Consider the following 14,122-nt stretch of genomic DNA (forward strand, 5'->3'; position numbering starts at 1 on the left):
GACTAGCCTGTACAGTAGAGTGAGTGACCTTTATTTATAGACAGACATATAGACTGCCTGTACATTATAGTGAGTGACCTTTATTTATAGACAGACATATAGACTGCCTGTACAGTAGAGTGAGTGACCTTTATTTATAGACAGACATATAGACTGCCTGTACAGTATAGTGAGTGACCTTTATTTATAGACAGACATATAGACTGCCTGTACAGTATAGTGAGTGACCTTTATTTATAGACAGACATATAGACTGCCTGTACATTATAGTGAATGAGTGCAGTGACAACACTGGCCTCTTTTCTCCTCATGTCAGGTGTATGGTCATGGTGGGCTAGCCAGTTTAACAGGGATGTCATGGGACTACCTTTAAGATTGTATGGGTTTACCCTGTTCCCCTTCAGAGATAAAGGGAATACACAACTTTCAAAACCCCCAAATCTGGCTTTTAGTTAAGTTATAACAGGCTGTTAAACAGTCAGAAAGGACCAGAAAAAATCTCTGTCATCTTTAACTGCCAAGCGAAGAGGAGTGTATTTCCTCGGCCAAATCTTAAAATGAACCCGACCATTTCTGACCTCCCCATAATCGGGCAGGCCTGCCTCCAGCTTGGCCCAGGCACCCACACACTATTTGTTTTTACCCACGATGTGCATTCTCTCAGCTAAACCAGGCTTCACCAGTAACCCTGCTCTTTGTGCCGGTCCCAAACACTCACAATGACTGCCAGCGCAGCCCTGAACCACAGCTGGGCCCGGTAAACAAACAACGGGAGCGTAGCCATGATAACGGGTCTGGTGGGGAGTTGGAGACTTGAGATGGGGGGGGGGGGGGGGGGGGGGGGAAGAGAACGGACATTCCGTTTAGAAAGATTTACAGCCTACACGCATCCAGGTCAGGGAAGGAGACAAGGGTCAAAGACACTGAGTATCGTTACTCTGTCGTCCCTCCCACTGAAGACCATTAAGTCGTCAGCACACACAGGACACACACAACAAGCAATAAGCTGAGAATCAACACACCACAATGATGGTTGTACTGCTTTCATTGAGATTTCACAGCCACCCAAATATTCTCTTACTCAGATTACACGCTGTACATTACAGCTGAATAGAAACAACTCCGCAATAGGAATCCCCAGCAGCTAGCGCTCAGATCCTGTGGAACAGAGAGAACGAGTTGAAAAGAGAGCGGGGCGTTGAGATGAGTCGATCCTATTCTCCGTGTGGGAGAGACTGAAGGTGAGTCATCTGTGAGCGACAGCGTGACCAGCCAGTGTGACACCCACAGGGCATGATGCAGACAGACAGCCATCCCACTGAAAGGCAGTGATGCACCAGACTCCTACTCTGCCATGTTAATGACCTACCTGTGTCTCTCACTCTCCCTCTGACACACAAAATAATGTGTTTCTTCTCTTATGATGTGTTAGTGACAAAAATAAAAGTACTCTCACAAATCATGAATGATTGAATAGTTCCTTGTGACGGCAGGACAGACACAGAAATCATTTTTCACCACAAAACACCCTGTTAATTTCCTGTTCCGTGTCACCCAATACTGTCGTGAATGAGCAAGACTGACTGACCGAGTTACTGTCATTTTAACCCACAGAATTCTGTCAACATAAAATGTACTGTTGACTCGAAATTGTTCTAAAATCACAAGAGGTAAAACGAGGTGAAATGAGTCCTAGCTATAGGATAGTGTTGGAACACTGAAAATGGCACTATTTTCCTTGAGATGGGAGATACCAGTAGTTTGAGCAGTAATACATTATATGCGATACTACAAAGGCAGACATTACATGGGTTAATGTCAACCAACCTGAGGAATGCAATCTCTAGGTTACTGCCTGTGGTTGGTAGAATGTAGACTTGCCTAGATGCCCTTAAAGCAGTAATCAGCAGTTAAAACAACAAAGCATTCTCCCCACCCCTGTTTCGGTAAAAAGCAGAGAGATGGGGCTGGAGAAATGTAAATCACTTTCAAATTCATAGACAGAGCTATGGATGCAATGACTGACCATCCATGATATCAAAATGACAGTTTTAACCATGTTTTGAGGCTTTAGTGTTTATTTACATTTACTTTGTTTACAAACATTGGAGTGAAAGCAGCTTATAGGTTCTGATGGTCTGACAGGTAGACTTCAACAGATGAAGCAAAAGCAGATTGCCCCTTTAACATGCTGTTACACATTACATACAACCGTGGTGAAAGAATGACTGTTTACATCTATTTCACAACTACAAAATATTTCTCAATTATACAACGTGTTCATTTTGTTTTAGCATGAGAGCACCTAAGATAAATGGGCTAACACCAACGGGTTATGGCGGAATGAGAAAACTTGCATGTGTATAGGAAGTGTGTTCTTAACCGAGAGAGGCTGAACAGTCATTCTAGCTCAGGCAATTTAAATCCTTTAAAAAAATAAACTGGTGGCGTAAGTGCATAAAAGGACATTCATGCTTGTTTTCACTGCTGATTCACAGAGGCAGTAGTTCGGTCCAGTAGCAGAACACATTCCTGTCATATCCAGTGGCTGTTAGAGCATAGTTCACCCCATAGTTCTTTAATAGTACTAACACCACCACTGTAGTGAGCATTTTGAGGCCTTACAGGACTTCCCGCACTGTACGTCGGATTCCTAACACCAGCAACACCATAAAGGCTCAAAATGTCTGACACTGACAGAACTTTGTCGGAGCCTACGACAGCACGTACTGGTACTTCAAAATCAGCAGACCTAGTCACGAGGAACGAGCAAAGACCACGACAACCGTTTGCAACTTAAGAGTTCGCCCACAATGTGGAAATTGTCTGGCGCAGCAAAATCATGCCTATACAAAACATGTCATTAACATAGACTTTCTACGGTGAGGTCAAAATAAATACCAACAGTCCAGGAATATCACTCATATGATTCCCAAGTTGAGGTACACCATCTCTCACAGCTCTCTGTACGGGCAGTCAGCCACTATGGCTGCAGTGACCCGTCTGTGCCCTGAGCAGTGACCCCTTAGGTTGCGATTATTCCCACTGTGTTAAGCTCTGTGAGTTTCAGAGGCCAATGCTCTTAGGGCAGACTGGGGCCAAACCTCTAGAAGGACCGCTAAGCTCAGATGATCTGGGAGATTTGCAATTCACATTGGGATTTGAATGAAAAGCAAACTGCCCTGCCCAGTTTGACAGAGGCACAAGGAAGGTGACCCCCTCTAACCTTCCAGAGCATTAGAAAATGAGCGTCAACCAATTGTGGTTTACAGTTTGGAACCTTTTATGAACCTCTCAGACAATATCGTCTTCATCGTGTACATTCTAATTCAAATCCTTGGCCTAACCACCAACCCAATACTGTTGCACACAACAAACTGGACAATGGAGAAATAGAATCTATTGGTGACTGATTGAGAAGTCCCCATATTGCAAGCTCTTCCACATCAGGTTAACACGTGGGCCTGTCAGAAACAGGACAGGCAGGGCGAAACCACTGCCATCACTTTCAGGTTCCTGTCCCTCAGGGAGAATACTCTTACACAGCTTCCTAAAGTCTAAAGCCCTTTAAACAAGGGAAGTTACACATCTCTAGATCAACAGATTACAATAGGTCCACCCTAAAAAGGAGAATGAGAGGATAACTGGACATTCATTGTGCCAAAAGGACAGTTTTTATCTTAACGATTTCCATGGAATAACCTGCCTCGTTCTTTACTTCCTTCTTTGAACATGGACCCTGGTGTGTGTGTGTGTGGGGGGGGGGGGGGGGCAGTCCTGTGGTACTTAGCCCAGTTTAGTTAAAATGAACACATGCTTCTCTACTGGCTGTATACATAGTCGATGCAGGTTATTACAGGGGATTAATAAAGCCTAGGTCATTGCAGCCATGCTGGTACAGAAGAGCGAGAGATGGGCATTATCATGTGTAGTAGAGAGGCACATGGCTCTATACGCTCCCTGTTCTGAGTCTGTTCATACCGCCACCCTGTAATTGCCTGATAAGGATCATGAAGATCAATGCCAACACCTCACTATCACCTCTCAAGATAAGGCCTCGGACATGTTCCAGAGGCAAATCCACTGGGCACTTCACACTAAAGTACACACTACCAATTTGGCATGTCAGTGCTATTCTAAAAAATGACACCCTCCTCCTCCTCTGGCTGGTACAGTCCTTATTTTTGACACTTCCATCCTGTGACCACATTCGGACAGATGTAGGCCACTAGATCATCTGCTCTCTAATCATGGTCCATTTCTTAAAAACAAACCTGTCGCTACATTTCTCACACCAATTACAACAGTCTGCATGCAAGAGTCTTTGTGATTGGAGTATTCTACTGTCAAATACTGAAAACCTGAGACATACTGTAACACTATACTGCTGATATTTTTCTTAAACTAAAGTCAGTAAAACTCACATTACTATGAAAGCCTCTTCTTACTCACCAACTTGAACAGTAGTTGTGATTGCATTATTGGAATGCCTGAGCAAACTTAGTAGACTCTGCTGTGAGTAGGAGGATAAAAAAAAGAGAGTGAGTTTGTAAGTGTGAAACTACTCAGCTGAGTTTTGAACTAAACATTCTCTGAACAACACTAGCTCTCCTCAGTCTGGGCATTAGGAGCAGCAGGTAGCCTAGTGGTTAAGAGCGTTGGGCTCGTAACCCAAATGTCGCTGGTTAGAATCCCAGAGCAGACTAGGTGAAAAATCTGTCGATGTGCCCTTGAGCAAGGCACTTAACCGCTACTGTAAGTCCCTCTGGATAAGAGGGTCTGCTAAATGTAATGTGAATGGACTCAAGACTATATATATTAGGGAAATGACTGAAGTCTGCCATCAACTTCAACACCCAGTGTGGTCCTGCTTCTGTTATTGAGTACAATTGCTAAGGAAAATATAAAATAGATTAAAACTGTATTAAAGTAAATTTCACAATATTAGTGCATATGTATGTATGATAGCCTGCTTGAAGAACTGGTGAGAAAGGTGCTGCAGGACATCCAGTCAAAAACACATACATACATACATACATACATACATACATACATACATACATACATACATGGAACAATTTCAAATATTTTACTGAGTTACAGTTCATAAGGAAATCAGTAAATTTAAATAAATTCATTAGGTCCTAATCTATGGCTAATAATGACTGGGAATACAGATATGCATCTGTTGGTCACAGATACCTTAAAAAAGGTAGAGGCGTGGATCAGAAAACCGTTTGCCTCAAGCAGAGCGACATCTTCGCATAGAGTTGATCAGGCTGTTGATTGTGGCCTGTGGAATGTTGTCCCACTCCTCTGTAATGGCTGTGTGAAGTTGCTGGATATTGGCGGGAACTGGAACACGCTGTCGTACACGTCAATCCAGAGCATCCAAACAGACTCAATTGGTGACATGTCTGGTTAGTATGCAGGCCGTGGAAGAACGGAATTGTGTACAGATCCTTGCGACATGGGACCGTGCATTATCATGCTGAAACATGAGGGGATGGCGGCGGATGAATGGCACGACAATGGGCCTCAGGATGTTGTCACAGTATCTCTGTTCATTTAAATTGCCATTGATAACATGCAGTTGTGTTCATTGTCCGTAGCTTATGCCTGCCCATACCATAACCCGACCGCCACCATGGGGCATCATCAGCAAACCGCTCGCCCACACGATGCCATGCATGTGGTCTGTGGTTGTGAGGCAAGTTGGACGTACTGACAAATTCTCTAAAAGGATGTTGGAGGCGGCTTATGGTAGAGAAAATAACAATAAATGATCGGACAACAGCTCTGGTGGACATTCCTGCAGTCAGCATGCCAATTGCACACTCCCTCAAAACTTGAGACATCTGTGGCATTGTGTTGTGTTACACAACTGCAAATTGTCCCCAGAACAGGTGCACCTGTGTAATGATCATGCAGTTTAATCAGCTTCTTGATATGCCACACCTGTCAGGTGGATGGATTATCTTGGCAAAGGAGAAATGCTCATTAACAGGGAAGTAAACAAATTTGTGCACAAAATTGGAGAGAAATAAGCTTTTTGTGCGTATGGAACATTTCTGGGATCTTTTATTTCAGCTCATGAAACATGGGAACAACACTTTACATGTTGTGTTTATAGTGTTGTTCAGTGTAGATTAATGGACCACTACTAATCAGCTTCAAAAAATGACTTTTGACCCAAAACACTGTTGACCCAAAACACACAACCATGATCCCTCTGAAGAAAACATCCTTACGGCGATTAGCACAGGCAGCATTGGTGTTTGCTGAGTTTATACTGCATGTTACGCACCAACGGCCTGTTGTCATTTTAGGCACAGCAGCTGTCTTATGGCAGTCCAGTGAACAGAGACAGTGGTTAGACCCTCCAATGGAGAACTGCTGAGTCAGATAGCCAGAATGAAGACTGACAAGTAGGGCCTGTCTTCTGAGCAAATTGTCCCTCCATCCACTGGGCACACAGGGTAACCCCCCACAATCCCTTTAGCACATCTATCTACACACAGGCACTGAACAGGAACACTAGAAGGTCTACACACCAGGTTTAATTCATTCAGCAACTACTGAAGAGTGGACGGCTGTGGATGTTCAGTCTATGGCAATGAAATATGTAGGAACTATCAAATAACTTCACTGTGGAAAATGAAGGCCCTAGCCGAGGATATCATCAAACAACATTTCAGACCATGTTTCTTTTGACATAAAGATAATTCACAAGAGGCACTTCTATCCTCCTATGATGTTTCATATAGGGTGGAGTGTTGCTGCCTGTCTGTGACTGCCGATACTTCTCATGCCAGTAGTAGCAGACAGTCACTTTGCATGCCAATGCCGTGACAGGGTTCAGGTAGTTAAAAGAAAATAGTCCTTTGGTGATGTCATACATTCCCATAACCGGCATTCCAGGTTGGATTCTCACATTAAGAATATGCTGGGTGTACCAATACAGCATTGTGCGAGTGGTGCTGTGTGTTTAACCAAATATGACAGGAAAATAGTTTGTGTCCAGTGTTACAATAATTTGGTCTGATGGCTGATAGAGATGGAGACAATTATGATTAAATTAATTCAGTTTATAATCTTCAGCTCCATTGTGCCTCCAGTAAAACAAACTGTTGTAACTCATTGTGCTTGCCAAATAGTGAGATATATAAATAAATAACTGCACTGTTTTGGGGTAATAGCGTTATTGCAAAAGTTGGCTCCTCAAAGAACAGTGCAAGAGGCACAGCCAGAGGTCATTTGTCTGGAAACGTTGGTCCACCTGTGTCACAATAATTCTGAGTGTTTGTCAAAGATCACACAGCTGTTACGTGTTACCTCTTAAATTAAACTCACAAACATTATCAAGATATTTTTTCCCTTTGTTCTCTGTGCAACAAGTTGACAGCAACGATAGTTAGCGGCAGCACATAGAGGCAGTTTCTACGAAACATGAGCTTTAACAAAAAACGCATGCATTGCAGGGATCCGCGAGTGAGGCGTATTGAGTTGTTGTTTCTCAAGTTTCAGATAGCGGTTAACATGGACAATTATTGGGGACAATTATTGTGAATTGAGCGGTGTGTGAAAGTGATCCAAACTTACCTTTCATCCAGTCGACAACTTGCTTTGGTGTCCACTTCGTTATTGGATCCATTGCTTGCATTCCCAGGAAGCTATCTAAAACAACAATTACAAATCGATACTATAAAACACTGCTTTCGGTTGCCTACGATTGTCAATTTATTATAAAACTCCCATTGCTTCTCTGTGGAGCAGCTGTCTGTCTCTCTGTGATCCTCTTCACTCTAGCTCGTATTCTCAGTGCACTCAGCGACTGAGAACTCAATCACATCACACATGGTTGGAGGCAGGAGTGAAAACCCCCATAGCTCGTCACTGGGCCTGGGATCAAGTTGCATAGTTTCGCTCAGCTGAAGCTACTGAACAGGGCGGAGCAATCAACAACATTGCACCACAAATATGTAGGCTATATCTTACTACATTGACCACCGATAATGGATGTAGCCATATGGCTGATAATGACTATACTATAATAATACATTATTGCATTCAAAAGTTGAGGAAAAAAATTACATTCTTGAAGTGCATAGTTCGTTTTTTTTTCTTTACTGTGTGTTTCTGTCTCTGCAGCTTCATATAGCATTTGTTATGGGTAATTTAGCCTTTTTAAATATCTAATAAATATTATAGACCATGTTTCATCATACCACATAACTTTTCGTAGCCTATACTTCGATCAGTGTAATTCTTATCAGGCATTGTTTCACTGAACGTTAGAACAGCGCAGTTTAGAAACAGTTATTAAACAGACTGGTGACAAAGAAAAGGGTGACTTGAAACAGTGCGATTGAGAGCATATCAGGGAACGGAGCAATTTTACAGAAAGAGGAACAGCATAACCTGTCCCTTCTTCAGGTCATATAAAATAACAAATTACATTTCCCTCTTCCACACTACCATTGGTTGCGGCTCACGGCTGCGCTCTGTTGGTGGGCTAGCTATTGCTCAGCAGGAAATTATAAACCACTTCTGCATTGTCCTACTACAGTGCCCTCAGAAACGTATTCACACCCCTTTACTTTTTCCACATTTTGTTGTGTTAAATCCTGAATTTAAAATGTTGTGTCACTGGCCTACACACAATACTCCCTAATGTCATAGTGAAATGGGTGAGAAAAGTGTGGATGACGGATCACCACCTCAAGCTGAACCTCGGCAAGACGGAGCTGCTCTTCCTCCCGGGGAAGGACTGCCCGTTCCATGATCTCGCCATCACGGTTGACAACTCCCTTGTGTCCTCCTCCCAGAGTGCTAAGAACCTTGACGTGATCCTGGACAACACCCTGTCGTTCTCCACTAACATCAAGGCGGTGACCCGATCCTGTAGGTTCATGCTCTACAACATTTGCAGAGTACGACCCTGCCTCACACAGGTAGCGGCGCAGGTCCTAATCCAGGCACTTGTCATCTCCCGTCTGGATTACTGCAACTCGCTGTTGGCTGGGCTCCCTGCCTGTGCCATTAAACCCCTACAACTCATCCTGAACGCCGCAGCCCGTCTGGTGTTCAACCTTCCCAAGTTCTCTCACGTCACCCCGCTCCTCCGCTCTCTCCACTGGCTTCCAGTTGAAGCTCGCATCCGCTACAAGACCATGGTGATTGCCTACGGAGCTGTGAAGGGAACGGCACCTCCATACCTTCAGGCTCTGATCAGGCCCTACACCCAAACAAGGGCACTGCGTTCATCCACCTCTGGCCTGCTGGCCCCCCTACCTCTGAGGAAGCACAGTTCCCGCTCAGCCCAGTCAAAACTGTTCGCTGCTCTGACACCCCAATGGTGGAACAAGCTCCCTCACGACGCCAGGACAGCGGAGTCAATCACCACCTTCCGGAGACACCTGAAACCCCACCTCTTTAAGGAATACCTAGGATAGGATAAAGTAATCCTTCTAACCTCCCCCCCCCCCCCCTTAAAAGATTTAGATGCACTATTGTAAAGTGGTTGTTCCACTGGATATCATAAGGTGAATGCACCAATTTGTAAGTCGCTCTGGATAAGAGCGTCTGCTAAATGACTTAAATGTAAATGTAAAAGCTGTAATACAACAAAATGTGGAATAAGTCAAGGGGTACGAATACCTTCTGAAGGCACTGTACATACAGTCTATGCTTTCCTTATTATAACAATGGGGACTTTTTGCCACATAGGAAAGCTACAGTTCTTTCATAATACCAAAGATGTGATTGGTTCTGGAGGTAATACAAAAATGTTAAAGGCAACATGCTCATATGGGAAGCAACTGATGATGTGTTTAAGAATAAAGGCACATATACAGTGCATTCGGAAAGTATTCAGACCCCTTGACTTTTACCACATTTTGTTACGTTAACAGTCTTATTCTAAAATTGATTAAATCAATGTTGTTCCTCATCAATCTACACACAATAGTCCATAATGACAAAGCGAAAAAACACTTATTTAGAAATGTTTGTAAATGTATATAAAAAAAACAAAAATTACCTTTTTTACATAAGTATTCAGACCCAATTTCTTTTTACATGTAACTAGGCAAGTCAGTTAAGAACAAATTCTTATTTACAATGACGGCCTACCTTGGCCAAACCCGGACGACGCTGGGCCAATTGTGCGCCGCCCTATGAGACTCCCAATCACGGCCAGATGTGATACAGCCTGGATTCGAACCAGGGACTGCAGTGCCTTAGACCGCTGTGCCACTCAGAAGCTCAGGTACATCCTGTTTCCATTGATCATCCTTGAGATGTTTCTACAACTTGATTGGAGTCCACCTGTGGTAAATTCAATTGATTGGACATGATTTGGAAAGGCACACACCTGTCTATATAAGGCCCCACAGTTGACAGTGCATGTCAAAGTAAAAACCAAGCCATGAGGTTGAAGGAATTGTCCTTAGAGCTCCGAGACAGGATTGTGTCGAGGCACAAATCTGGGGAAGGGTACTATCAAATTTATGCAGCATTGAAGGTCCCCAAGAACATAGTGGCCTCCATCATTCTTAAATGGAATATGTTTGGAAACCCCTAGACTCTTCCTAGGGCTGGCCACCTGGCCAAACTGAGCAATCGGGGGAGAAGGGCCTTGGTCAGGCAGGTGACCAAGAAACCGATGGTCACTCTGGAGCTCCTGAGTTCCTCTGTGGAGATGGGAGAATCATCTCTGCAGAGATGCACTCCTCCAATCAGTACTCCTCAGTACTCCTCAGTAAAAGGCACATGACAGCCTGCTTGGAGTTTGCCAAAAGGCTCCTAAAGACTCTCAGACCATGTGAAACAAGATTCTCTGGTCTGATGAAACCAAGATTGAACTCTTGGCCTGAATGCCAAGCATCACGTCTGGAGGAAACCTGGCACCATACCAATGGTGAAGCATGGTGTTGGCAGCATCATGCTGTCGGGTTGTTTTTCAGCAGCAGTGACTGGGAGACTAGTAAGTTTTGAGGGAAAGATGAACCAAGCAAAATTCAGAGATATTCTTGATGAAAACCTGCTCCAGAGCGCTCAGGACCTCAGACTGGGGTGAAGGTTCACCTTCTAACAGAACAACAACCCTAAGCACACAGCCAAGACAATGCAGGAGTGGCTTCAGGACAAGTCTCTGTGGGTGGCCCAGCCAGAGCCCGAACTTGAACCCTATCGAGAGACCTGAAAACAGCTGTGCAGTGACGCTCCCCATCCAACCTGACAGAGCTTGAGAGGATCTGCAGAGAAGAATAGGAGAAACTCCCCAAATACACGTGTGCCAAGCTTGTAGCATCATACCCAAGAAGACTCGAGTCTGTAATCGCTCCCAAAGGTGCTTCAACAAAGTACTGAGCAAAGGGTCTGAATACTTATGTAAATGTGATATTTCAGCTTTTTATGTTTTATAAATTTGCAAACATTTCTATAAATCTGTTTTTGCTTTGTCATTATTGGCTATTGTGTGTAGATTAATGAGGTAAAACAACAATTTTGTCCCTTTTAGAATAAGGCTGTAACGTAACAAAATGTGGAAAGTCAAGGGGTCTGAATACTTCCCGAATGTGCTGTATATTCTGTTAAAGTAAACAATGCAGTTGATACAATAACTATTCACTTGTTTGAGTCTATATTTATCCCAACTTTTACGCGATTTTACTCACTTCCTATCTATCCCCATAACCGTCTAACAATGAAACACTTAAATACCCATAAGGCAGGGGTCAGCAACAAGTGGTCCGTGGGCCAAATCGTCCCGCGAGTAAAACATTCGATAAAAAAAAAAAGAATCACCAGGAATTCTGAAAAAATAATTAGATCCTGCCTGTTATGATTTGCTGAACCCTTTCTATTCATGTTTTGGGTGTTGGCTGACTTTTATATGTTTCCAAAGTTTCCCAGAGACTGATGAAGGACTGTACAAGCAACCAGGCGACCACACAATGAGTGGGCTACCATGTCTGTCCCACAACCCTCTGTGACACACGCTCAAAGGATGAACATTGATCCCACCAGAAAGGAGACAATTGATTATCCCATTATATACAATGACATTCATTCAATTAGGAAATAAGTCCAGCGCTAGAAGGTAGCATAATTGTAGTTTGTGTTCAGGGAAAAGACCCAGGGCTGACGACATAAGGTTAAACTATGCTTTGTGTGACTGTTTACAAAGACAACTGTATGATATAGTGTATTTATTGACTGTATTTGATGTGTTTGTGAATGGAATAGCCCAAACTTTATGTGACTCTATTTGCCATATTGTGAAAATGTTGTACCATACAGTGATTAATACATTCTGGGGTGGTATTACAGTGTTTCCAGTCAACAGCAGGTTGAGGGGAGTGTCTGTTGTATCTGTCTTTGTTCCCACAGTTAGCAATAGTACAGTAGCCAATGGCAGAGAGGCAATAGGGCCTAAGCAACAGATGGTTTCCTAAACAAACCCAATATATTTGCCTCAACCCCCTCCCTCTCTCCAAAACACACCTTGCTAGGGAGAGTCCCCTACTAACCTTCTCCTCAGCACAGCTGGAAGGTAGAAGCTACACTTCAGTCATCAGACAATTACAGTTCAGCTTCAATTACACCTGAGCACATATCACTTTGCTGCCAGGCAATAAAATACTGGAAACCACAATCAGTACTACTCTACTATTACTTCTGCTTTCTCTCCTCCTCCCTGTTTGAACATGCTGATCTTTATGCCCCCTAAACTGAACGACAGGGCCAATCCACTTCCCTCAGGTTACCCACATGAAAAAATACTATAGTGTACTATGATATAAATACTATAGTATTATGTTTTTGCAGACTTTGCTGTAGTATTCACTGTAGTGTTTTTGCAGGCTTAAGTTAACAATAGTTTAAATACTGTAGTGAAAGAAAACCGTAGTATGGGGCAGCAGGTAGCCTAGTGGTTAAGTGTTGGGCCAGTAACCAAAAGGATACTGGTTCAAATCTCCAAGCTGAATAGATGAAACATCTGGAGATGTGCCCCTGAGCAAGACACTAATTGCTCTGGATAAGAGGATAAACTAAATTATGTAGTTAATGGTTTGTTTTGGCGGATGGTAGTATTTACTGTGGCGTTTAGGTAGGGCTGGAGTCTGTACAGATAGTTCAGTGCTTCTGCTCTTTTACATAACTTGTAGGGAGCATAATACAGTACATGCTGTACACTTGGCATGTAGGTTTTTCATTCATTGGGATATGGGGGATGGGAATGGGTGGAGTATATGCAAATTAAATACTGTAGCATTACTATAGTAAAAAAACTGTAGTGTTTTTGTGGACTGTAGTGTTTTGGACATTACTGTAGCATTTACTCGTGTTTTTTTCCTTCAGATAATACTGTTGTATTTACTAAAGTATTCTACAGTGTACTACAAAATTCTGTAGTAAGTACTACACAATTGAGGGATTCTACAGTGTGTAGTGTGACGACCCTCCCACTCTGTCTGCCGTATTCTCTCTCTTTGTTCTTGTTTCCTTATTAGGATGCCGGTGGGCGGAGTTGGGAGGGTCGTCAGCTACATGGGAAACACCTGGGCCCGGGTGTGTCCCAGGATAAATAGACCTCTTCCACAGTCATTGGGAGACTCTCTCCATGCAGACACCTTGTTGTTTTTGGTTGTTGTTTGCTTTGGCGGCTTTTTGGTTGTTTGCTTTGGCACCTTTCAACACCTTGCATTACATTCATGCATGCAAAACACTCACTTACACTACTGATTTCACACACCATGGTTCATTGTTCTTAGGTTACTTTAGCTAATAAATATATATTTTGATACTCCTTGTCTCCACGTTGTCTCCCTTTTGTTGCGAACTCTGAGCCGGTTCGTAACAGTAGTATAGTATTCTACAGTATACTAAAAAATGATATAGTAAGTACTACACATGTTCAAGGGATACTACAGTGTGGAGTATAGTATTCTACAGTATACTATAGTTTACCACAGAATTCTATAGTAAGTACTATAGTGTTCTAGAGTAAACTGTAGTATTTTTTAATGTGGGTAACCCCACCACCCACCACAAATACAGTTTCAACTCTTCAACAACAGGAATAATTCATGAAGAAGGCTAGGCTATAATGACA

At 43.1% G+C, this 14,122-nt stretch overlaps 1 protein-coding gene across 1 annotated transcript in view; it reads right to left on the reverse strand.

The window, feature by feature from the left end:
- Positions 1-7,987, reverse strand: part of LOC145867987 (connector enhancer of kinase suppressor of ras 3) — a 55,265-nt gene extending 47,278 nt beyond the window's left edge. Inside the window, exon 1 of the mRNA XM_082971376.1 lies at positions 7,603-7,987. Within this exon, the coding sequence (XP_082827502.1) occupies positions 7,603-7,663 (61 nt within the window). The 5' untranslated portion in view covers positions 7,664-7,987. The remainder of the gene's footprint in view (positions 1-7,602) is intronic.
- Between the last annotated feature and the right edge of the window lie 6,135 nt (positions 7,988-14,122).

The sequence above is a fragment of the Salmo salar genome, chromosome 01, assembly GCF_965601325.2.
Source record: "Salmo salar chromosome 01, fSalSal1, whole genome shotgun sequence".
Taxonomy (NCBI): domain Eukaryota; kingdom Metazoa; phylum Chordata; class Actinopteri; order Salmoniformes; family Salmonidae; genus Salmo; species Salmo salar.